At 60.5% G+C, this 25,277-nt stretch overlaps 1 protein-coding gene across 1 annotated transcript; it reads left to right on the top strand.

Moving 5' to 3' along the window:
• Window positions 1-5,744: 5,744 nt before the first annotated feature.
• Window positions 5,745-25,277, top strand: NR5A1 (nuclear receptor subfamily 5 group A member 1). The gene is made up of 6 exons (XM_021691264.1): window positions 5,745-5,846; window positions 5,992-6,133; window positions 8,141-8,766; window positions 15,378-15,497; window positions 17,160-17,307; window positions 25,030-25,277. The coding sequence occupies exons 1-6, from the start codon at window positions 5,745-5,747 to the stop codon at window positions 25,275-25,277; spliced, it is 1,386 nt and encodes a 461-aa protein (XP_021546939.1).

Here is a 25,277-nt window from a genome sequence, read left to right as displayed (position 1 = left end):
ACATACTGGTAATAAAAGATATGTGCCTGTGGTTTCTCTCAAAATATCGTGTACCGTACTCACCCTTCTTCTTGTGAGATGATAAAATGCCTACGTGATGGGAGGTGGGCCGAACAGTGGAGGCGCTGTGACGTAGCGTGAGGCTGCTTCGTGCTGACCTTCTAAGAACACGTCACAAAGAAGATCATCTACTCCCTGACCCCGGTTGATCACAGGTAAACTGAAACAGTGGAAAGCAAAACCACGGATAAGGGGACACTACTGTATATTTAATCCATAGAATCAGTTACTTATGACTGTCAATGAGATTTTTGTCTCGTATGTATTCACAATAAAAAAATGTGTTGGGGACGCCTGGGTGGCTCAGTCAGTTGAGCGACCAACTCTTGATTTCGGCTCAGGTCATGATCTCAGGGTCGTGAGACGGAGCCTGGCAAGGGGCTCCATGCTCAGCAGGGAGTCTGCTTCTCTTCCTCTCCCTCTGCCCCTCCCCCTGCACTCTCTCTCTCTCTAAACTCTCTCTAAAATAAAGAAATCTTTTTTTTTTTTAATGTGTTAAGTGGCACAATGAGGAAGACACTCTAGGTTTTAAATATAGCCGACTTCAGTTATCCAGAAAATCCCTCTCCTCCCAAGTCAGATAAGTGAGATGTTGTATGATGGGCCTGTTCCTCAAATGAAGGAGTGTGGTGAGGGTTCTCAACAGTGATTGCCCCACGGCCCCCTGTGTCCCTCCCCAACCCCCAGGACCAATGCCTATAGGACAGAAGGACAGGAACTTCTTCCTTTTTCTTCCCTTTTTCCCAGTGCCCGGACCAGTGCCTGGCATCTAGTGTGCACTCAGGAAATAGAGATGAATGAAGGAATGCACAAAAGAGGGTGTCATGCAGCAGAGGGGTGCAAAACAGAACAATTGGGCCCCTATGAACCAGGACAGTTCAGGACCAGTCTGGGCCTGGAGGTTGGACAGGGACATCCCTGGCTGTGTGGGGAGGCCCGGCCTTCTAGACAAAACCCCCTGCCCTCTGCCCTGCCCTATCCTGGCCTAGCTACCCACCTGGCCCAACCTGCGACCACTATAGGCAACCACCTGGCCCTGGAGGCAGTCTCAGACCAGCCTCAACTTTCCCAGCTATCCACTGGGAGTATCAGCAGCCCCCAGCAGATGGTGACATTCAGAGCAGCCAACGAGGAATGCACACGGGAGGTGTTCAGTCAGCTCACCTGCTTGCCTTCCATTCCCTTCTTCCTCTCTTCACCTTCTGGAAGAGTAAAAAGATCAAGCCAAAGCAGCAGAGCCACCTGGTCAAGTCATCCATGCCCCTGCCTCTGCTCCAGCCCGACCTGACTCCTCTCCCAAGTCTGGGCCAGGCCGGACCCCGCCGGGCCAGGCCCCAGGGAGGTAGCCATCCAAGGGGAGAGAGGCCAGGCTGCAGGCCTGGTGGGGGAGCCGCCCATAAATCAGGCCCCACTCCCACCCAGTCACTAACAAGCGGGGCTGCCTAACCGCCTACATGGGGTCCCTGCCTCTGGGCTCCCACAGCGGCCTGGAACATCCAGCTGGCCAAGGCCTCCAGAGTGCCTTGGCCTCCACCCCCACCGCGGCCCCCAGATAGATAGGGGTATTTTTTTTTTCTTTTAGGAGAAGAAAAAAATAGGCCTAAATGAAGAGAAACACCAACAAAGAAGGAGAGAGGCCTGCAGAGTCACGTGGGGGCAGAGACCAATTGGGCCTCCGGTGGCCCCCCCCCCCCCAGGGCGGGGAGGAGGAGGACGGACGGACAGGGCCAGCCTACTGTCCGCCTGCCGCCCGCCGTGGCGTGAAGGAGTTCCTGTGTGCCCACGGTCACCACTGCCCCACCTGGGCTGCCGGAGCCTTCCCTCGGACCCCTGGTGCCCACTGTCCACCCTCATCCGGCGTGAGAGCTCTCCTTCCGCTCCGTAAGTGAGGGCCTGGGCCCAGGCCTCTAATGGCCAGCCTCCCGCCTCAGTGCCTCCCTGCGGCCTGCGCCGGCCACTGCCTGCTCAGCTGAGTGACTGATGCCCGCTGCTCTGGGCAGGGAAGGGGCCAGAGATTGCCCCGGACCTGCCCTCCCATCATGCTACCCCCTCTTCTTCCCTGGGCAGCTGATGGGAGGAGCTAGGCCTATGGGGACAGGCCGCATGGGGGTCTGCGGTGTCCCTCTGTCTACTAGTGGCCGAGCGTTCATAGGGCTGTGTTGGCCCAAGCCTAGCAGTCCGTGAATGTGTCCATGGTCCCTGGGTCTGTCTTTGGGTCTCTGGGTCTCCCTGCTTATGGTTCTGTGTTGTCTCCGTGGATTTGTATGGATTTGTGTGTCTGTCTTCAACGTCCGTCTGTCAGTTCTCGTTCCGTGGCTGGTCCAGATCGATGTTTCCTTCCCTGGGTACGTGGGTGAGGGTGGGTGCAATGGAGCCTGGGTCAACCTCAGGGCTCCCAGCCTGGTAGTGTAGCCTCTGGAGAAAAAGGAGCTAGAGGTGGAGAGAGAAGGGGAAACGGGCTCTGGGCCCAGCCCCGTAGACCACCTGGGTCCCCAGCTGAGACTCGTGCTTACCTTGCCTGAGTTTTCCTCAGCAATGTCCCGGAGACTCCAGCCTCCCCCTCAATCCCCTTCACTCCCCTACAGAGGTGGTACCCCTCCTGTTTTCCACTTTCTGAGGGCTCCTCCCCGCCGGAGAGCTGTTCAGAGGCGCCAGCTCCTCACCTCCAGCTCCGCAGACGCTAGTGTTTCTCAGGGATCCCATGTGGGGAGTCTGCAGCTAAGCTCAGGTTCGGCTCTCTCCCCTTTCTCACCAAGATTCGTCCACGGCATCTCACGGAAACTGCAGAACCCCTTCTGCAGGGCCGAACTTTTCCATTTTACATGCGGAGAAACTGAGGCTCAGAGAAGCAAAGTGACCCGGCTGAGCTTGCACAGCAAGTCGGCTGCCTATTCCGCCCTTTCTTCCGCGGGGTGAAAGATAGGAGGAATGGTCTGCGCGGGGTCTCCAGCCTCGGCTCGCAGGACCAAGGTGCCAACTCCAACCCAAGCCGGGTGGCGGGGGAGGCTCGGGTCGGGGGAGGCTCTGGTCGGGGGCCCAGACGAAGTTGGCCGAGGCCAAGGGCCAGAGCCTTCAGATCGGTCGGTTGCGTCGCTGCGGGTGCCAAACTGTGGTTTTTCCACCCCCGGCTTGAAGATCACGGCTTTTTGGCCTTGCTGATCTCAATACTCTTCTCCGCGGAGGGGGGCGGGGGCAAGACGAGAGCAGGCCCCTTTCTCTGGTCTCAATTTTCTTCATCTGAAAAATGAGAGTGACCGGGTAGCCTTTCCCCACCCAGAGCAATTGCTCAGCGTAGCCCGGCCCGGGCAACCCCTTTGTCCCGTGGATGCCGGACGCTCCCTACACCCTCCCCCAGCCCGGGGAAGGGCTCAGAACGGGAAGGGGGAAGGGGGTCCCTCTGTTCTCCTAGCTCCCGCGCCCTCCGTGGCTTCAGGTCCTCGCCAGACCTCGGAGGATTCCCATTTCCGGCCAAGCAAACTGAGGCCTACAGCGGAGAAAGGGTTTGCCCCAGGTCGCCCAGCTGGGTACTACTGGTCGCTTCCGCAGTGCTAAGGCGTGCGTTTTGCCAACACCTCTTGGGTTCACCCGCATGCCCACCCTTAAGGAAGTCCAGTCATCATTACCGCTTCGCAGATAAGCAAACTGAGGACGTGTGTGTGTGACGTGTGTGTGTGTGTGTGTGTGTGTGTATCTAGATTTGCTTCTCCAGTGAGGAAATATGGCAGGGCCAGGGCGCGAACCTGGTTTCTGGCCTTGAACCCGTGCCTTGGCCATGGACCCCCACGTTCGCCCTTACCCACTTCCACGCTGCAAAACTTTGACCAGCGCCCCCAGCGTGGCCCTTGCCGCGACTAAGCTGGATGAGCAAACAGGGGATCGCCTCCTGGGTGGCTTGAGGCTCCCAGGCGCCCAGCACCTGCCCGGATTCCGAGGCGCCCGGGCTGGGAATGGGGGGCCGACAGGGTGAGGGTAAAGGCGCTAGCCAGGCTGGGTGGCGGGGGAGGGCGCGGGCCGGGCCTCCGCCCCCGGATACCGCACGCGCTGATATAGAGGGGCCGGCCCCTGGCCCCGGCGAGGCGGGTTCGCGCAGCGCGCATTGGCGGCGGAGGGGCCCGGGTCCCAGGTGCGCCTCGGTGCGGCCCTGGACGCGGCGGGGGGTGGGGAGGCTGGGTGGGGGGGGGGAGGCTCCGAGGCCCCGCGCCCCCGCCTCCCCGCCCCCGGCCCGATCGGCAGTCATCGCGGGCAGGCGGCGCTGCGCCCGGGTGCGGCTCATCGCCGGCGGCGGCGCGGCCGGGAGGTGCGGGGCTCCGCGCCGGCGGGACGCGGGGCGCTGCTGCTCTCAGGAGCCTCCAGGTGGGCGCCGGGCGGGCCGCGGCCGCCGTCGCGCCCCTTCTCGCTTCCTGGGCCCCGGCTCTGCGCGCTTCCCTCCTCGGAACTTCGACTCTCCGCCCGAGGTCGCTCCCCGCCGCCTCGGGCTCGGCCCCGCGGAGCCCGCGGTGTCTCCGCCCGAGGTCTCTGCGCCTCGCGCCCGGCCTGCGACCCCACACCCGGCGTCTCCGCTGCGCCCTCCCTCCGCCCGACGTCTCGGTCTCGGTGGCACGGGCCGCGCCTCCCGTTGCCGTCGCTGCCGCGGGCTTTGTCTCTCCCAGCCCGGGGGCCCCGGCGGCTCGGCGCTTTCGGGCTCTCGGTCCGGGGCGCCGTCGTTCTCCGCCTCTCCCGGCGCGAGCCCCCGGCGGCGTCCGACCCTGCGGGGGCCACGCCTCGGAGCCCGGGCGCCCGCGTCCGGCCGCTTTCCGCGCGTCTTCCCGGCCCCGGCCCCGGCCCCCTCGCTGGGCGCCTCCGTCTCTCCAGGTTCTCCCTCAGTGTCTCTGTCCCCCTCTCTGCCTTCTTCTCTCCCGGGCTTCTCTCGCTTCTCCGTGTCTCGGGCTGTCTCTCGTCTACCGCTGTGTCTCTGGCTCTGCGTCTGCCTTTCTCAGGGTTTCTCTTGGGCCTCTGCCTCTCGGTGTCTCTGATCTCTCTCTTTCGTTCTCCATCTCCGTGTCTCTCTGTCTGTCTCGTCTCCCCCGGGTTTTCTCTGCCTGCATCAGTGTGTCTCTGTCAGTCTCGGATTTTCGTTGGCTCTGTCGCCCCAGGGCACTCGCTCCGTAGGCAGCGTCGGTCGGTATCTCCCGCTCTCGCTCGGCCCATCTCTCTGTCTCCCCCAGACTCTGTCTCTGTCCCCCTCGTCCCTGTCCGATCCCCAGAACACTCAAGGCCCCACTCTGGCCGCGTTCGCCGGTGTCTCCCCAGCGGCGGAGCCCATCTCGTTTTCTCAGAATCGGGGTTTTGTTCTCAGACGAACGAATCCGGATCCGAGCGCACCGAACCGAGGGTCCCAGGTCGGGCGCGACGCAGACCTCGCCCGCGGAGCCCCCGGGAGAGGGGGCGGGGGGCGCGCGGAGCAGGAGCGACGGGACAGGGGCGGTAAAGGCCGAGGCGCGGGCCGCTCGGGCCGCATCCCAGTGCGGGCTGCTCAGGGCGCTCGAATGGGTGACCTGCAACGGGCGGCCTCGCCCAGGGCGCGGTAACGGGGGGCGGGCAGCGCCGTGGGGGCGCCGACCCCGCGGGCCCCGGGTCTGCCGCGCTGCCGGTCGCGTCCCGCCCGCCGTGACCCTCTCCTCCGTCCGCAGGCGGACGCCGCGGGCATGGACTATTCGTACGACGAGGACCTGGATGAGCTGTGCCCCGTGTGCGGGGACAAGGTGTCCGGCTACCACTACGGGCTGCTCACATGCGAGAGCTGCAAGGTGAGCGGGCGGCGGGCGGCGGGCCGGCCGGGCTAGGCTCTCGGAGGGCGGGCGAGCGGCCGCGACGCGGGGACAAGCCCTGTCGGGCCCGGGGACAGGGACGCGGGGCCTGGCCGCCTCCCGCGCTGACTCCGCTCTCCCCTAGGGCTTCTTCAAGCGCACGGTGCAGAACAACAAGCACTACACGTGCACCGAGAGCCAGAGCTGCAAGATCGACAAGACGCAGCGCAAGCGCTGTCCCTTCTGCCGCTTCCAGAAGTGCCTGACCGTGGGGATGCGCCTGGAAGGTGGGCGCGAGGCGCGGCGGCCTCCCACCGCTGACCCCTGACAGCGGGGCTCGGGGGGTGCCGGGGGGGGGGGTGGAAGGGGTGAGAGGAGGGCTCCCGTGGCCTTCCTCAAGTTTCTGGAGCCGCCTGTTGGCCCCTCACCTGACGGGAGGGCCGGATCTCTGCGGGGTGAGGGGTGAGGAGTGGCTCCGCCCGGTGAGGGGATGCGGGCAGGCTCAGCGGGCTTGGGTCGAGAGGTATCCGAAAGTGAACACCAGGGAGATGACCCTCTCTCCAGCCTCCGAGAGGGTGTGCCGCACCGGGCAGACCTCCTCCCTCTGCAAGGAGACCTACAACACCCCCGCTGACGCCCAACATCCGCAGGGGCCAGGGCGTTTAATACCTTTAGGAGACAGAGTTCAAGTCGCAGTGCCACCGGGCACAGGCTGATGGACCCTGGGCCATTTCCTTAACCTCCTGAGCTGCGGAGTCCCCATCTGAAAAGTGGACCTAACAATAGTGTCTTCCTCCTTGAGTCAGTGTGAGGGAATTGTGTGAAACCCTAGCACATAAGAACTGCCATTATTATCATTGTTTATGTTATTATCTGTCCATCCTCACAGCCGTCATTCATCCAGCCCACCCATCTGTTTGGCCATCCAAAAGTTCGCTCAGGTCGTTCGCTTGGTGGGTGAAAGTCCTTCCACCATGTTCTTGGGAGGGCCCTGAGAGGGCGAGGGAAGGGGGGACAATTGGTCCCAGAGGACCCAGGCCCATCCCCGCCTTCCCACCCCCATCCTCCCACCTCTCAGCCCGGAGGGGAGGAAAACCTCAAACTTTCTGAGGGTGGACAGTCGTAGGCTTCCACCCTGCTGGCCCCAGCCAGGCTGTGCGCCGAGCACGCAGCTGTTGGCTAAAGTTTTAAACAGTGCAGAAGGCCCCTAGTGGCTCTGGGAGCCGCTGACCCCAAGTCCTGCCACCTAGAGGAAGGACTCCTAGATGAGAGGGGAATGTCCCCAGCTCCCCGGCTCCAGGTCCTTCCGGGCCAGGGGAGCTAGTTGTCACAAGTGATGGAGCGGAGGGAGCAGAGCTGGGCTCTCCACGCCTGCAGCAGGAAGACCGGCTGAACAGACCTCCAGGACGCCTCCCCTCCTGGGCACCACCCTCTCCCTCCTGCTCTCTCCCTTCTCCTAGAGCTCAGGGTGGGGTCCTGTCTGAGCAGGGGCTGGGGCCACACTGCAGCTGCAGAGATGCACCTGTTGGGTCTGGCTGGTGACACATTCTTGGCCAGGCGGAGGGACATCTGGTCCGCCAGGGAGGTCCCTTCTCCCAGCTCGGAACCCGGGCCAGCCCTAAACTCCGCTTCATATTTGAAGGCACTGGGGAAAGCCCGAGTCATTTTGCAGTAGGGGTTCGACAGAGTCGGGCAGTGAGTCAAGAAGCATCTGGACACCGGGGACTGGGCTGGATGCTGTGAGCAAGGCTGTGACGAGGGCCTGCTTCCTGCCACCATCTCCCTGCTCGGCCTTGTACTAGGCACCTGAACCCGTTGCTGAGTCCCCAGAAACTCTCAGCCTGGGTCACATGGCATGATACCACTCAGCAGGATGAGAGTGGACAAGAAGCAGGACATCTGGGGCAAGGACAGTGGATTCTGCCTAGATGAATCCAGGAACACTTCTGGAGGTGGTGACCCTAGGGCTGGGTGTTTGGCAGGCATGAGAAAAGGAAAGGGTTTGAGGCAGAAAGAATATCAAAGGCGGGGTGGAGGAAGAAGGAGATGTGCCAAGCGGAGGAGCAGGGAGATAAGGTGGCGTGAAAAGAACATGGGCTCTTGTAAAGGGTGATCTAGGAGGTAAACAGGGCCTTGAATGCCAGGCTAAGGAGACTGACTTCATCTGTGGGCAGTGGGAGCCATAAAAAGGTACTGAGTGGGGGAAGTGACACAGTTTGGGAAAGATCTGTGAGTGTGGCTTTATGGCAGGTGGCTTGGGGGGGCTGGGACTGACCCTCTGCTTCTGCCCGCAGCTGTGCGTGCTGACCGAATGCGGGGTGGCCGGAACAAGTTTGGGCCCATGTACAAACGAGACCGTGCCCTGAAGCAGCAGAAGAAGGCACAGATTCGAGCCAATGGCTTTAAGCTGGAGACAGGCCCCCCAGTGGGGGTGCCTCCCCCACCCCCTCCGCCTCCGGACTACATGCTGTCCCCTGGCCTGCACGCGCCTGAGCCCAAGGGCCTGGCCTCTGGTCCACCTGCTGGGCCACTGGGCGACTTTGGGGCTCCAGCACTGCCCATGGCCATGCCCAGCACCCACGGGCCACTGGCCGGCTACCTCTATCCCACCTTCTCTGGCCGTGCCATCAAGTCTGAGTACCCAGAGCCCTATGCCAGTCCCCCGCAGCCTGGGCCACCCTATGGCTACCCAGAGCCCTTCTCCGGAGGGCCTGGTGTGCCCGAGCTCATCCTGCAGCTGCTGCAGCTGGAGCCAGATGAGGACCAGGTGCGGGCACGCATTGTGGGCTGCCTGCAGGAACCAGCCAAAGGCCGCCCTGACCAGCCTGCGCCCTTCAGCCTCCTGTGCAGGATGGCTGACCAGACCTTCATCTCCATCGTGGACTGGGCACGCAGGTGCATGGTCTTCAAGGAGCTGGAGGTGAGTCCCTCCTCCCGCCTGGCTGGCCGCTGGGTCTGGGGTGTCCTCTTGGCTCCCAAGCCTCAGTCCCAGTTACCCCTTGGATGGAGCTGTCCTGCCCACTGGCTGCAGGCAGTATTGGGGCACAGGGAGGCCTTGCTGGGGACACTGAGGAGTGTTTCTGGTCCATCACAGCCTTCCTTGCCCCTCGCTCCCTCTCCCTCACCCCTCCTGCTCTCTTTTCTTCTCTGTTTCTTGAGTCTCTATTTGTCACAGACTGTGCTTCTTTATCTCCGCCTCTGTCTCTTTCTCTTGTCCCTCTCTCCCTGGTGTGCTCTCTCTCTGCATCTCTGTTTCTCCAGCCCTCTAGGTCTCTACTCCTTTCTCATCTGGTCAGGGTCTCCGTAGGCATTTATCTCTCTTCCTCTGAGACCCTGAGCTCCCCCAAAGGACTAGCTGAGTCTTTTGGAGGCTGTCTCTGGCTGCCCCAGCCGGGTGTTGAGAAGAGGACACAACTGATCCTGTCCTCCCATTTGGAGAGGCCACCAATCCCTGCCAGCCTCAAATGTCATAGGTGGAGGTCTTAGTGTCTCAGTGTTTGGAATGTTTGTGGACGTCCTCCTTCCCAGCTAAGGTGAAAGGTCCTGCTGTCCCTGCATCTCTTGGGCATGATGGTTGGTCTCGTGTGTGTGTGTGTCCATGTGTCTGTGTGTGCAGCGGGGATTAGGTGTGGGGGATTGTGGGGCCTGTCACTGATCTTCCCAGAGGAGCCAGTCTTCCTTTTTTGCAAGGCTTCCCTTCCCCTGGATTGAAGTACCTGCAGCTAAAGTAAGCAAGAAAGCCACAGGGGAAACTGAGGCCAGATAGGGAAGAACTTCCCAGCCCTCCTGCCTGGCGGTTTGAAGGGCCCAAGGCCTGGGATCTGCCCCTCTGGTGCCCTGGCTCCCTGTGAACGGGGTGCTCTGCCAACCTCTGAGGCCCCTTGAGCCCAGGCATGGCCCAGCCCTCCTCATTGGCCTGGGCACAGACCCGTCTTTAGTCCAGGCTGGTCGCTGTTTGGCTTTCCCCGGCTGGCCTCCCTGGCTGTTCCGGGGCTGGATGTAAACAGCAGGGCCCGCTGCCCTCCCTGCTGGAGCCACTGCAGCCTTGAGCAGCATTGTCAGCACTGACGCCTGGGCTTCCTCCAGGGGCATATGGCCGGATGGGCCGGGGGCACTGCCTGCCTGGGCTGGGCACGGGCAGGGTAAGACAGAAGGTGGGCACTGCGAGCCCTTGAGGCATTGTGGGGCTGGGCCCTGGGTTACGCTGGGAGTCAAGAGTTGGTGATGATGATTCCTGCTTCGACGATGGAGGGTCTGGGGATGTGCCCTGTATCTGCCGCAGGGTGGGACTTCTCACCCATGCCCCCTCTCTAGGCCAACCTCATGGATGGGACGAGAGGCAGGGCCTTGAACAATCCCATCTGCCTTTCACTCCTGGCTGGAGGCCCTGGTTGGGGATGAGGATCCCAGGACCCTTGGGTTGGTTGCCAGCTTCCCCTCCAGACTTCCCATGAGCCCCCAGTGTGGAGGGGAGGAGGAGCAGAGCATTCCTGGCTTTCCAGAACCCTGGATCCAGGGGCAGGGCACTTCCTCTGGCCGCCTTCCTAGTCTCTTGGGGTTTTTCACGCAGGATGGGAAGTGCTTTTGTCCCAGCTTTGCTGAGTGTTTTTTCCTGCTTCTGGCTTCTCTGTGGTCCAAACCTTCCTGCTTCCCCTTCCCAGAATCTCTGAATCGAGCCCAGGAATATGAACCATGGTCACCATCCTCTGTAAAGGAGCCTTGCAGATAAGTACCAGCCCAGCCCTTAGAGGGCCTCCTCATCACCCATGTGGAACTTCTTTCCTACTGGTCCGGCAAGCCCTGGCTGGTGTCTGTTTGCAAAGCCAGAGGTGGGGAAGCAGAAAAACGGGAATGGTGCTGAGTGACTCTGTTCTCCCTTCTGGGACCATTCACCAACCCCCACCCCACCTCCAGGCAGAATACATTTTGGGAGACAGAGTGGGGAGCTCTCTAGCTCTGAGAGTGGGGCACTTGGGCTGGGCAGTGGGGACCTTGGAATGAATTGGACCCAGGAGGCAGCCAGGCTATTGGAGGAGACAGACAGGCACACAGATGAGGCCAATGCGGGCCGCCCAGGGCTCTGGGAGCGATGGAAGGGGGCCAGTGGGGCCCAGCAGCAGTGCAAATGGCTCTATCTAAGGAAATCAGGGGTTTCTTTGATCTCTGCCTTTCCAGAAAGCAGTCTGAGAAGGTTAAGGACATTCCAGGAAGGGGGGACAGCATAGGGAAAGGCCTAGAAATATGAAAAGGTGTCATGTGTCAGGGAGTTTCAGGTGGTCCTCTGTGTCCAGAGAGGTTGGCAGGGTCAGAAGCAGAGCTTGGACCAGGAGCCAGGGCTGGTGGGGGGCCACCCCGTCCTGGGGCAGGGAAGGCTCCTACCACAGAGCCTGAACTTTCCCTAGAGGCCACTCAGCCCCCTGTGATGCTGATGACATCTCACCGCCGAGGGCCAGCCTGGGGTCTTTGCTGAGCTGCCAGAGATGCTGTGAGCCCGGATGCCCTCTTGGGGTTCTCCTCCTCCATTCTCTCTACCGGCTTAGATGTCCCTCTGTCTCTGTTTTTCATCTCACCCAATCGCGGTGTGTTGGAGTTGACAGTGACAGAGAAGTTAATAACAAAGGCCAGGGTCGGAGAAGCCTGTGTTCAAGTTCCAGCTCCATCAGCTCTGCCACCTACCACGGGAGTGACTGTGGGCAAGGGACTGCTCCTCTGGGCCGTGGTTTCCTCGTCTATAAAATGCAGGGGGTTGACATGACATCAGCCCACAATGCATGCCCGCACCTGTAGCGAGGGCTTAGTGAGCCTGGAGGGGCCGGGAGTCCCGCACAGGACGCAGCACACGGGAGCGCTTGGTAGGCTGCAGGGTAGCTCCTTTCCTTCCTGTCCCCTCCGCTGCTGTCCCCTGTAATCTCTACTTGCAGGAGGTACTCGGGCCAGGCCGGGAGGGCTAAGAATGCATAGGCCATCCGCATGCTCCTCTGGGCACCAGGGCTCTGGGAGAAGCTGCGCGGCCACCTTGCCCTGGGCTTAGAAAGCAACTGTGGAGCAGCGTGGTGGCAGAGACCCCTGTCCCCGCTCCGGCTCTGCTCGGTGGAGGGCAGTGTGTCGGCCCAGGCAGTCAGCCTCCCTGGACAGTTCCCAGGAAGGACAGGCCGGGAGGACGCCAGATAGGAATCAGGGAGGGGGAGGTGAGGGCCAAGAGTGCCTAATGACCCATCTTGACATCACTTCACCCTCAACATCCAGCTCGGAGGCCCCCGACTGGCAACAGATTGAACTGCTCAGATATATGGTTTCATTTAAACAGCAGTAACTCTGTCAGTCCCGGGCTGACAAATGATGGCCTGCCGACCACTCGGCCGGGAGAGCGCCGTGGCCGGCCCGTGGCATGTCAGCTCCCGGAGAATTACAGAGCCCGCTGGCCTTCGGCTGCCAGACGGATCAGACCCCAGGGGGCTCCGGAGGGGGGTCCTGCTGGGAGGGAGGTCAGCCCAGCACCCATAAATACCCCTTCTCCAGGGCAGGCTGCAAAGTGTCAAGGCTCCGGGAAGATTGATGGCAGACCGGCAGGAGGGGGGTGCGGCTGGTGGCTGGGCAGACAGGCCAGGCCGGCAAGGGACCCCAGGGCCAGGATGGCACATGTCCTTGTTCCCCGGGTGCCAGGGAGGTCCGAGGGCAGAGGAGGAGCCTTTGCTTCAGGAGAAAGCTAAGGAAGGTGAAAACCACCCTCTTTGGTTAAGTGAGCCTCTTAGCCACCTGCTTTCCTGTGGAGAGGGCTGGCAGCTAGGGCCTTCTGGTTTTCTTTGAAATAAAAAGAGGGGTGTGTGTGTGTGTGTGTGTGCACGCGCTCTCATCTGTGTGGGCAGTGTTTTGGAGTTTGGTGTCTTTATGTGTCCATCTGTCCATCTAGAGGAAGAGCAAGTGAAGAGTCTGTTTGGCTGGGGGTAGATGGGAACCTCAGCTGGGGCAGCATCTGCAGGAGAGTCCACCATGGGCCCACAGAGCCTTTCACAACGGACACCCCTGTGCTCATATGTCTTCTCTAACCAAAAGAGGGAGGATTTATTTTTCCAGTTTCTCAGAACAGAAAATCAGGGCGGAGGAGGATATTTGGCTGAGTGGGGACTCAAACAGAGGGCACAGGGCACCAGGGCTTAGCCAATATTGCATCTCTCTACCCTGCCGCCCCTATCAGCCCCGTGGGCAGGGCTGCCCCCACTCCTGGGGTCTGAGGTCTGGGTACAGAGTCTGCTGCACCCAGGGCTTGGCCAGCCGGGTCACTGTGACCCCTCTTGCTTTCTGCCCGAAGCTCAGCCTGCTTATCTCCTAATTCTCCCCCTTATCTCTCTCACTCTTCCACCTCCCCACCCCCCTGTTCCTTCAAGCCAGGCCCAAGGGCCCCGATGGGGGGTGGACAGAGCCCAGCCCCGCACATCCTCCCTCCCGCCCTGCCTCCATCTGGGTCGCGCAGGGTAGGCCATCGACTCTTGGTAGGCACCTTCTACTCGGGCCTTGGGACTTCCTGGGGACCTCCAGCAGCCTGGCCCTATCAGGGGCCTCTGGTTACCTTAGGCAAGCCTCTGTCTCCTTATCTGTAACATGGGCAGAATGTTGATAGGAGAGGGTGAGGAGGCCGGGGCGGGTGTGCTGCGAGTGGGCCCGGTCGCAGGTGCTCACAGAGCCTTGCCTCCCTCCTCGGAAACTGGAGGGGAGGCCTCCTGCCCCTGGTTCTTCAGGGATTGGCCACTTCCTGAGGAGAGATAGGAGAGATGTCTCTGTGATTCAGCCTTGCCCGAGCCTTAATCTCTCCTGGCCCCTCCAATCCAGGGCTAGCTGTGGCTGAGCCTAGGGCCCCAGCTGAGCTTCTTGCTCTGACAGGAGCTGGGCTCTAGGAAGCACCTTCTACCAGGAGAGAAAGGCATGAGGTGAGCAAGGGAAGATGGGGGGCTGGGGACTCAGAGCAGGACAGAGACAGGCCCTCCCTCTTGTTCTCAGCCACCATGGGCCGGGGAAAGAGTGGGCAGGTGAGGCCTGAAGGAAGCCTGACTGTGTGTTTGGCTGCTCACTGGCTCTCGGTACACTTGTTCTCGCCCTGCCCTCCGTGGGCATGAGGATGGGCCCCAGGCTGCCCCCAGGGGAGGGGAGAAGCGAGAAGAGGAGGGGGGAGACAGGTCCCAGGCTGCCCCCAGGGGAGGGGGGAAGCAAGAGGAGGAGGGGGCTCCTACCCCCAAGAAGAGAGAGCTAGTCATTGGGCGTTGCCAGTTTCCCTCAGGCCAGGGGCTGCCTGGATCTCTCTGGCCCCTGGGTTGGGGGTAGTTCCTCTGTGCTCCTCTGTGCTCCCTGTGCCTGTCTTGGGAGCACATATCTGTTCATCAGTTGCTCACCGACCCCTCCTCCGGGAGCCCAGCGATGGGCTGGACACCAGCCCTGCTTTCCCAGACCCCACAGGTACTGGGGGAGGCAGAGGCATGAATTGGCGTCATCAGATGTGGCAGGTGCCACAGCCAGAGGATGGTGAGGGCGCCGTGGAAGGAGGAGGGATTGGGGAGAGCTTCATGGGGGAGGTAACGAGCATGCCTGGGTGACCGCGCTGGGTCCTCTTCCATCCCTGGCAGTTTAGAGCACGGATCTGGAACCAGATGGAGCAGTGTGACCTTGGGCAAGTTACTTGACTGCTGGGGGTGTCTTCTCATCATAGACTGGGGATAGCAACTGTCCCAGCCTCCTGGGGTCATGGAACTGCAGCACAGCGCCTAGTAGCTGTCATAGTTTGCACTCATCACGGGGCAGGCCCAGGAAGTACCTGCTGGGCAGATGGCGGCCGGCGAATGAGCCGCAGGTGCTGGGAGGGACTGGTGTCCGTATCGTGTCTCCCTAGGCTGACCTGCAGTGCCCCGGGCAGTTCCGAACACCCAGGACACTGTAGAGGGTTGTGGACTGAGAAGGCCAACCGAGGCTCTGGCCTGGCTCTACCTCTTTGTGATCCCAGGAGAGTCCCTCGCCTTCTCTGGGCAGCAGATTTTCATCTAAACAATAGAGGTTTTGGCCAGAAGATCTCTGAGGGCCCTTCTGGCTCTGGCATCCCACGGTCCCGAGTCCCACTCGCCATGGTCACGAGCGTCCACTCTAGCTATACTAGAATGTTGTGACCCTCCGGGGCGGAAGGACACCCCCCCACAGGGGCAGTCCCTGTCCTTGCACTGGGTGCCCCACTTTGCCCACTTCACAGATGAGAGAATCGAGGCTCAGAGGGCTATAGAACTTGCTTAAGGTCATACACCTTGTAGGAACAGAGCCGGGGCCTAAAGCCAGGCCTGTCTGAGTTCTGAGCACCTCCACTGGACCTTTTTTTTTTTTTTTCCCCTCAATCCCTGCAGATAGGCACAAAGGGCACGAAGAGGGGAAGCAGCTTGCCCAGGTCACATATCCAAGCGAGCCTCGGAATCGTGAGCTGGGAGGGGGAGGGGTGAGAGGAAGGTCCCTGGCTGCACCTGCCTGGACCCTAGCCCCACACATGCCTCTTCCTTCCAGGTGGCCGACCAGATGACACTACTACAGAACTGCTGGAGTGAGCTGCTAGTATTTGACCACGTCTACCGCCAGATCCAACACGGCAAGGAGGGCAGCATCCTGCTGGTCACCGGGCAGGAGGTGACCAGACCCTACTGTGCCCCGTGCCATGCCCTAAAGGGTGCTTCCAAAATTCTGAGCCCAGAAGAGGTCCTAGGCCTCTCCAGGGCTGGTCCTGGGCACCCCGGTGTCAGCCCTTTTCCCAAGTTCATGCCCGACCTCCCTCTGACCAGCCCTGGCCCTGGCCTTGACAGGTGCCAGCCCCTAGGAAGCAGCTCAGGGATGTGGAGAGAGTCAGGGAGGCTCTTGGAGGAGGTGGTGGTGGCCCTGGGTCTTGAAAGAACAAATAGGGGTCAGTCAGGTCATAAAAGGTGGTGGGGGGGCAGTCCTACCCCCATCACAGCAGAGGGGACAGCATGGATGAAGGCGCACAGGAGGATGTTTAGAACTGCTGAGTTACCAGAGGCTGCTGGTGTGTGGGTTTGGGGGGCCAGGAGCCCTGTGAGGTGAGAAGTAAGGCTGGGGACAGACCCTAAATCCTGAGTGGATGAAGAAATGGGCGAAGGAATTTGGGCCCCCGCCCCGCCCCAGAGCAGGGAATTAGAAGCCCTAGGATAGGAGCTGGGAACTCCTGAAATCAAGCAGGGAGCCGCGGGAGAGTTTTAAGTGAGGAAGGGCTCATCCAGGTTGTATTTGAGGAAACACACAGAGGGGGTGGGGTGGGGGGTGAGGAAGTCGAGGCCATTGTGGAATGCTGGGGACCTGGGAGGGGGCAGTTGAAGGAGGAGGACCCCCAACTGAGGGAGGAGGTGTGGGAGAAATGGAGGGAAGGAGGGAGAGCGAGAAGAGAGGCTGATGCCAGGGTCTAGGCTGGTGGCGGGAGCATCGGTCCTGAGGGGGAGACAGGAGGAAGAGTGGTTGACAGGTGCTCTGGGGTGGGGGTTGGAGGCTGAGGCCCTGCTCCGCATCCCCTATCTCCAACCCAGGCCCTTGGGCCTCGTGCTCCGTTCTCACCCTGGGTGTCTCAGGGCATCCAGGGCCCGGGAGTGCTGGTCCCAAGGGTGTGACTTGGAGGCCACCTGTGAATGCAGATAGGAGAGTCTGAGGTATGAGCGTGTTCGTGTTGGCCTATGTCAACATGCGGCCGAAGTCTCTGAGGCCATATCTCGCCACACTTAAGCATGTGGTTGTTGAGATCTGCCTGTCACCACGTGTGGGAACTCATACATGGGTGCGTGTCTGTCGCGTTACCTTGTGAGGTGACCATACACGGGCCTGTGTATGTGTGTGCGTGTGTGTTCACTTCATGAAATGGGTGGACCGCCCTGTGAGTGTGTCCGTGGGTGTGTGAGACTGGGAGCTGGGGTGTGGTCACATCCCCAGCCTGGGTGTCCACGTGTGGACGCGTGGGGCCCTGGGCAGTCCCGTGGCCGTGTGCACGTGGATGCGGGCAGACCAGCTCCGACCCTGCCCCACACCCAGCACGACTAGGCGTTTGCAGCAGCCGTTTGCGTGACAAGGACCCTTCAGCTCTCCCTCTGCACCCAGCTGCCCCGGGGCCCGCTCGGCGGCCGCAGCGCGAGGAACCCTGGGAAGGCGGGGCCCTCGCTGTGGCGCTCGGAGATGCTGCCCCCCCATCCCCCCCTCCCCAGCTCCTCCCGCCCCCGGTCCCTAATCAGAGCCCCCGCCCCGGCGCCCTCTGCCCCGCGCCGCTGACGCTGACGCTGACGCCCGCCCGCGCAGGTGGAGCTGACCACGGTGGCCGCCCAGGCGGGCTCCCTGCTGCACAGCCTGGTCCTGCGGGCGCAGGAGCTGGTGCTGCAGCTGCTGGCGCTGCAGCTGGACCGCCAGGAGTTCGTCTGCCTCAAATTCCTCATCCTCTTCAGCCTCGGTGAGTGCGCCCGGCCCGGCCTGGGGCGGCGAGCGGGGGCGACGGAGGTGGTGGGCCCGGCGCGGTGAGGCTCTGCCCCGGGGGGGTTCCGCTGGGCAGGGACTGGGCCTGCGGTGAGGAAGGGTAGGAGGGGACAGGCCTGGCTCTTAAAATGGCGGGTAGTTCCGCTCTGGGCCTCAGTTTCTCTATTGGGAGGTACAGAGGACCAAGACAGTGTCTAAGATTTGCCCTCTGTGGGACGAAGGACTCCCGAGAATTCGGTAAATTCCCAGCTGGAAGCCCCAGAAAAGTGCCCAGGTCACCTCCGGAAAAACGCCTGTGTGATTTCGGGAGCTTCTGTTCCCTGGCTCCCATCCTGGGGTCCCTGTTTTCCCGGTTCCCTGCTCTAGGGGGGCCCAAATTCTGACTCTGGGCTCCCCACTCATTCATTCACTCATGTACTCATTCTACAAACATCTGCTCAGCATCTGCACTCTGCAAGGCACTGCGGACACAGGGTGAACAAAAAAGATCCCCAGTCCGTATTGTCATGGAGCCATCCTTCTCTCCAGGGAGAGACAATAAGCGTAATATGATTAGTAAGCTATAGAAATGAGTGAAATGATTAGTAAAATGTATAGCCTGGAAGACTGTGAGCAGGGCGAAGGAGGAAGGTAAAGCAGGGAGGTGGCAGAGGGTGAGCCCAGTCCACCAGTCCCACTCCCCGAGTCAGGGGTCTCCCTCTCATTGCCCTCCTGACGCACCCAGCCCGTCCCGCTCCAGCCTCCACCCTCCTCGGGGCTCTCCTCAGGCTGGCCTCCTGTCCTCCCTCACCTAGCGAGCCATCTGTGCCTTCCCCGGGTCCAGCAATGCTGTGAACATGAACGTGTCCTTGCTGCCAGGTGGCTCCCAGGCTGGTATAGGCCTCCACCTAGTGCTGCCAGGGCGGGGACAGAGATGGGGGACCCGGAGTGGGGAACAAGAGCTTTGCCTAGAAGGCTTCCTGAAAGAGGGACATCTGAGCAGGGCCTTGGAAGATGAGTAGGAGTTTGCTGGAAGGATAAATCTTTTAGCAGAGGTGTAGATGGGATGGCAGGTCAGAACAGAAGGGCATGAATGCCTCATCACTTGGAGAGGGAGCAGGATTCAGATGTCATCTTTGTGGTAGATGACCTCGTAGCCCCAGTCTGGCAAGGGAGCGCCACCTGCCTGAGAGTGGGGAGAGCTGGGTGGGATGGGGGGTAATTAATGAAGAGTTGACCATGGGAAGCCCAGGCCTCAGGCTATGGCCATGTGACAGGGTGCCTGGGCCAGTCTCCTGACTCCCGCACAGCAGGCTGGTAGCTGGAGGGCTTCTATGCAAGGCTACGAGGCTTGGTAGGGGACAACCCTGGTGTGTCGTGGAGGCAGAATCTTGGGCAGCCAGTTAGGAGATGTGGCCTGGAGCCCATGGAGGGGCCTCAGGGGCCCAGGCCGGGCTGGCTTCAGCTGGGGGAAGCTCCCTCCTTCTTCCCTCCAGTGGTACCCGCCTCCCAACCTTGTGTCTGTGAGCTGTCAGGCTCTGGGAACTGGCTCAGGCCAGAGCCATGCTGGTGTGTGGTTTGGGGGTGTGGAGACTCCAGGAATTATGTGCATGGTTGTGCCTTTGCATTTGTGCCTTTGTTTTCACACATGTGCAGACTGAACTTTCACAGGCTTTTTACATGTCACGCTGTAGAAACAATCTGTATGTAATTGGGGAGTGATGCGAGATTTGGAGACATGAAGGATTTGGAGCGCACATAGAATTGGAGTGTGGGGCCTGTGATGGTCAGGGTGGTTTCTTGACATGACCCCCATCTAGAGGTCTCCAGGGAGGCCCAGAGGAGGGGTGGGTGGAGGGTGGGCTGCCAGCCACCAGCCTTCTTGGCCAGGCCTCCCCGTAGAGCAGATGCCATGTTTTGGCTTTCTAGACCCCCCCAGGGCCCGAGGCACACCCCCGTAGCCCCTGCCCCTCTTCCAACAAAGCCCTGGGCGCTGGGGACTGCCAGGCCCAGTACAGCTCTGGCCTCCAGCAGGCGATAAATCCAGGACTTCTCCTTGTACGGGGTGTAAGGATAGCAGAGCCGAGCCCAGCCCTCTTCCGCCGCTCCGGGTGAGTGGCCATGCTCCGAAGCCTCAGTGCCGGCCCCTCCTTCTTGCTAGTCTTCCTCCTGTTTGCCAGAGTGGGTAGCTGGGGCCTGAGAGACAGGGACTCTCTCCCGTGTTTGTCTGGCATAGGCTGGAGGGGCCGGATGCAGGAGAGAGAGAGCGTGCATATATATGCGTGTGTGTTCACACGTGTGAGGCAGGGAGGGACAGTGGTTAGGAATGGCGCCTAGGGACGGACCGCCTGCATTCTAAATCCGGACTCTCTCTCTGGCTGTGTGCCCTTGAGCAAGTCACTCCCCTCTCTGAGCCTCTATTTTCCCATTTGTAAGATGACCATCATAATAATCTTTAATTCGCTATGAGGATTTCACGAGGGAATTCCCCCAAAGTGCTCAGTGCACGGTCTGGCCCCTTGGAACGTGCATCGGTATTGTTTCTCTCCATCATTACCACCAGTGAGCAAATGAGCAAATGAACGAATGAAGTGAATGAATGATCAAGTCAGTCGCTGTCTTAATGGCTTCTGTGTCTGGCACAGTGCCTTATCGCAAGGAGGCGGGTCTGGCCGAGTTGGGTGGGGGGACGCCCAGCCCAGCAGGTTAGAAACTAACTCTAGTGAGGCCGAGTCTGGGAGGGGAGGAGGAGGAGGAGGCCCCTATGCCGGGGCCTGCCTGAGCTCCTGGGAGAACAGTAAGACAGGAGGCCAGGTGAGGTACAGGGGCTGTTGGGTGACAGGTTCCAGGTTCCAGGAGGAGCCTGAGCAGGCCAGTGTGATCAGGGTTGGACCGAAGAGAAGAAACCACCCACACCTAAGATATCAAGGAAGGCTTCTTGGAGGAGGGGCCTCTGAGCTGGGCCTTGCAGTATGAGTAGGAGTGTTCTAGGTGAAACAAAGCAAGCGGCAGCAAAGGGCTGTGCAAAGGGATGGGGAATCCTGGAAGTCTGCTGTGGTTGTGGGTCAGGGAGGGGCTGAGCTGAGGAAGGCCTCGAATGCCAGGCCAAGGACCTTGACCCTTCCCTTGGGAAGGCTTTTCAGCTGGAGTAACATGATCGCATTTGCATTTTAGCAAGGTCCTTCTAGCTGCAGCATGGGAGAAGGATGGCAGGTGGCAGCCCAGAGCCCTGCAAGAGGCTAGCCCCCGGGGCTGGAGTGAAGTGGGCAAGTTTGGGCAAGATGAGGGGGAAGATCTGCCCAGAGTCTGGAAGGGCGATAGGGCTCTCCCATGTTCCCCGCCGCCAGGCCCCAAGAATAGGTCCCCAAGGGACCTGGAGCCCAGAGAGGGACGGCCACTTGCCCTTGGACCTCCAGCTGGCACGCTGGGCATCACCTCCTTGGGCTGGGCAGCCTCATGCCCTGTGACGACTGTCCCCCCCTCCCCCCACCCCATCGCCTGCAGCCCCGTCAGCGCCTCCTGCCCGCCTGCCTCCGCAGAAGGGTGCCATTTGGTGTCTAAATAGCCGTCTCCCTGCAGGCGTGGAGGCAGGTAAGGAGGTTTAATTAAAATTAGTGCCTCTCTCCTGGCAATCGCGGTGTTTATGAAGATGGGCCCGGCTGGCATTGTTCCGGAGAGGACTTAATCGAAGCTTAATGGATTGACCTAACATTCGATTTCCTGACTCCCATTGAGGCGGCCGCTGCAGCATTCCCTTAAGCGTTTGCAATTTACCCACTGCTCCACGCCAACAAAAGGCGGCCTGAATAGCAGCCCCACTCGAGGGGCCATTGTGCGCGGGGGCGCCTGCCTGAGTCACCGCTATTGGGACAACATTCTTTATGCCTCGCTGGAATGAAAGGATTATTCAAATATTCAATTAAACCGTGAAAAGGGGGCTTTTCTGAGAACCTGGGGGCCCCCAGCTCTGCAGCGCTAGCAGGCTGCTCTCCGAGGTGGGGGTGCCATCTCCCAGCCCCCTCCCGCCTCCCACCTCCAGGATTGCTGGAGCTGAGCAGGCTGGGGGGACACGCCGGGCTTTTCTCCCCCATGCCCATCTCCAACCTGCGGCGTCCCGGGGCCCAGAGCTCGGCAACACAGATCAGGTCCGGTTCTTGGGCACCCTGTGAGAGGTGGAGATTCGTCTGCCCCCATTTGGCAGATGACGGGAAACAGCTCAGGGGAAGGGCCTTGCCCAAGGTCACCCAGCTGGTGGTGGAGCTGGGATTTGAACCCCCGACATATTAAGGGGGCACCTCCAGGTCTGTGTGTCCCCTGCTCCCGTGTCCAACGGAAGAAAAGCATGGTGTTCATGCTCTGTCGCACCCGTTATCCCACAAGCTTCACGACAGTCCCTTTAGGGGGGGGTGTGCAGGGAGGTGGGAGAGGGGGCATGACTTGACAGTGGTCTCCTCCAGGGTGAGGAGGAAGAGGAGTCTGGAGTCCAGAGTGGCCTCCAAAACCTAGGATCCCAGGGGTGGGGGCCCTTGGACAGGACTCCTGGATTGGACGAAACAAAGTTTTCATGTCCTGTCTCTCAGGAATTGACGTCCAAGCCTGACCCCGCCTGTGCTTACCCACCGGGCTTTGGAGCCAGGAGACCTGGATTTGCATCCAGACTCTGGCACCTGCTGGGTGTCCCAGGCATACCCCACTGTCCCTGCGCCTGGGGGATGCCCTTTCCCGCCTGCCTGGGTGTCTGTGGGGATTAACTGAGCTATGCACGATGCCCGGCGGGTGCCTGGGAAACTGGGTGCGCCTATATATAGTCATCAGGGCTTAACTGGTGACTGCTTCCTCCCCCCAGCCCTGTAGCCCACCGCATGGGGGCGGCGGGGGTCTCCAGTCTGCAGAGAGCTGAGAGATCCAGAGAACTGCTAAGAGTGGGGGCTGTCCCTGAGCGCTGTCCTTGTTCCGTACCCACCCCCTGCACTCCACCCCATTGTCCCTGGTACGGCGCTGCGGTGGAGAACAGTAAATCCTGGTAAAGCCGAGGCTCTGGTCCTCCCAGCCCCCTCCCACTCCTGCCTCTACTGCAGCATCCTAGCCCATCCTCCTCCACCCCCAGCTGTTTCCTCTGGGCCCCCTTACTGCTGTGTGGCCTTGAGCTGGTCCCTACTCTTCTCTGGACCCCCAGCCTCCTACAGTGCATTGCCAGAAGGCAATGTCAGGAGAATTGCCCAGCCTGGGCTGGGGGTAGAGGGCAGGGGGCAGTGGGGAGAGGTGGGGGTGGGAGGTGAAGGTAGACAGGACCCTATAGGATGAAAAGAGGTTGGGACAGGGATGGGGTCAGTAGTCACCTCTTGTGCCTAGGAGGCCAGCTTCGGAGAGGGTGGGGGCTTCTTGTGACCTTTGAGTGTGTCTGGAGTAGTCCAGGCTAAGGAGCAGGGCTGCAATGCACAGTTGAACAGGTTGTTCACTGCACAAGGGCACCTAGGCAGATGATGAATAGGGGCTGACTTCCAGCTTGTATGCCCCTTGCCATACTGTCTCTGTGTACAAGGGGGAACTTTTTCGTAATTGGCACAAAGGTGCCTTAAGGGCTCATGGTGATCCTGGGGGAGGCAAGGAAGAAAATGACCCTGGCTCACTTACTGAAGGGAGGTGAGGGGGCCAGGGGTGGGGGTGGAGGACTGGGGCCAGATCCTGCCATACGCCTTGGGCCCAGCTCAGGTTTCCCTAAATCCAACTTTGGACAACACAGGCCTCAGCAGGCGCACCGGGGGCGGCTGGGGATCAGGGTTGCCAGGAGCATCAAGCCCTCCTGGCGCAGTGGGTGTTAAGAGGGATTAGAAGGGCCAAGGGCTGCACATGCTGGGCTCCAGACTCCCCCGCAGCCACAGAGGGGAAGTGGACGGATGACCACTCCCTGAACCACCGGATGCTATATCGCAGGCCAGGCTGGGCTGGATTTGGGGGTGGGGGACCGGTTCTGTAGATTCCTGCTGAACCTCAGCTGCCAGGCAGGGCACCAGCTGGGGGTGCTGCCCAGGAGCTGAGAGACACCTGCCAAGCAGTGATGAGGACCTGAGTGACAAATTGACCCTCTCTGGGTGCCCCTGGGGTCCAGACACCTGTGCAGGCCCTGGCCCCCAAGCTCTTAGCCCTGCAAGGTGAGCATGCGCCATTCACAGAGGAAGAAGGCCTCTCAGGCCAGGAGGGGCCAGGGCACAAAGCCGCAGCTCCTAACTGGTGGGCCTAGGATTTGAACCCTAGTCGGCCTCATTCCAAGGACATTTTATTTTTCATGTCTTCACTGGACCTCCACTGGGCGTGCAGGAAGCACTGGTCACACTCCTCTGTCCCCGGCACAGGTGATCACCGGTCCACGCAGAGCTGACTGCCCTCGTTCCTCCCACAGGCAGCCACGCCTTCACGTTTAACTTGGATTCCCTGTTTGTCCCTGTTCTTACATAATGCGCATGCTTCTGTACAAGCATTTTTAATTTATGTAGACGACTCTGCCTTGTGGATCTCATTCTGGATCTTCCTTTTCTGTTTTTTCCCACTGAGCTCTGTGCTTTTAAAGATCTGTCCATTTGCTCTGTGGTATGTCTGCTCCACTGCGTGTGTCTACCTCGCAGGACCCCCTGGGGAGCACCTCCCTAGATGCTGCTTAGTGAGCGTCCTCGTCCCCCATGGCCCCACGAGGGAATCTCCTTGCGGTACTAGAGGCTCTTGATCGGTCACAGGGTAGACCAAAGGAGTGCCTGTCGCTCTCTAGAATAGGGCCACCAGTGTGTGAGCCTGGCAGCTGGGAGATGGGACCTTTGCGATCACAGCGTGCTCGCCGCTCATGGTGCTGATGGTGACCACTGTGGGGATGATGGTAACAGGATGGTTTTTTGTTTTGTTTGCTTGTTGTTTTAAGTAGGTTCCACGCCCAGCGTGGAGCCCAACGCGGGGCTTGAACTCATGACCCTGAGATCAAGACCTGAGCGGAGATCAAGAGTTGGATGCTTAACTGACTGAGCCACCCAGCTGTCCCCAGGAAGGTTTTGACCCTGGGGCTGGGGATGGTGTTGATCATGGTGGGCTGAGAGTAGGGGTAATAATGGTGACATACTGGCCTTCGTATGTGCCAGACACCGTTCTCCACGCACTTTCCACTGACCAAGTCCCTGAATTCTCCCGACAATCTTGTGAAGTAGGTACTCCTGTCACCGTTTTGCAGGAAATTGAGAAGTTGAATCACATGCCCAGGGAGATAGCTGCTGAGGTTGGGGTGGTTTTGGAGGTGATGGAGGTGTTCCTCGCGACCAGTGGGATAGTGGCAGTGGCAATAACGATGGTGACAGGTAATCGTGCTTGGGTGGGTGATGGTGGCGGCGGCCGTGGGCGTGGAACCTACTTAAAACAAACAAACAAACAAAACAAAAGCGTGTTTGGTGCACGCAGAGAGGTCGGCGTTGGTGACCACCGCTGACAGTTGGGTGGATGGTGGCGGCGGTGGCCACATTTGGGAGGGACACGGGGCCGTCAATATCGGTGACTGCTGCCGGTGGCCGTGCTCCTCAGCCCCGGTGATGGTGGCTCCGGTGGCGACGGGAGGCCCGGCCATGTCCTTGACGGTGGCAGCGCCCCGTCTTTGGTGCTTCTGGGGGATGTTGGTGTTGGTGTTGCGGGTGACCGCGGCCGATGTGATGGGCCGCTGGTGGTGACAGAGCTCCTCCCTTTGCAGATGTGAAGTTCATGAATAACCACAGCCTGGTGAAGGACGCTCAGGAGAAGGCCAATGCCGCCTTGCTCGATTACACCCTCTGTCACTACCCGCACTGCGGGGACAAGTTCCAGCAGCTGCTGCTATGCTTGGTGGAGGTGCGCGCACTGAGCGTGCAGGCCAGGGAGTATCTGTACCACAAGCACCTGGGCAACGAGATGCCCCGCAACAACCTGCTCATCGAGATGCTGCAAGCCAAGCAGACTTGA

This window comes from Neomonachus schauinslandi, chromosome 13, assembly GCF_002201575.2.
Source record: "Neomonachus schauinslandi chromosome 13, ASM220157v2, whole genome shotgun sequence".
In the NCBI taxonomy this organism is placed as follows: domain Eukaryota; kingdom Metazoa; phylum Chordata; class Mammalia; order Carnivora; family Phocidae; genus Neomonachus; species Neomonachus schauinslandi.
The sequence above is the reverse complement of the archived record's forward strand: the minus strand, read 5'-3'. Positions and strand labels throughout refer to the sequence as shown.

What these genes read in the sequence shown, in the direction of transcription:
- NR5A1 (XM_021691264.1), top strand. Translation starts at nt 5,745, where the DNA reads ATGGACTATTCGTACGACGAGGACCTGGATGAGCTGTGCCCCGTGTGC. An exon ending in TGCTGGTCACCGGGCAGGAG is followed by an intron (nt 15,498 to 17,159) that starts GTGACCAGACCC and finishes CCGCCCGCGCAG; the next exon opens with GTGGAGCTGACCACGGTGGC. An exon ending in CCTCATCCTCTTCAGCCTCG is followed by an intron (nt 17,308 to 25,029) that starts GTGAGTGCGCCC and finishes CTCCCTTTGCAG; the next exon opens with ATGTGAAGTTCATGAATAAC.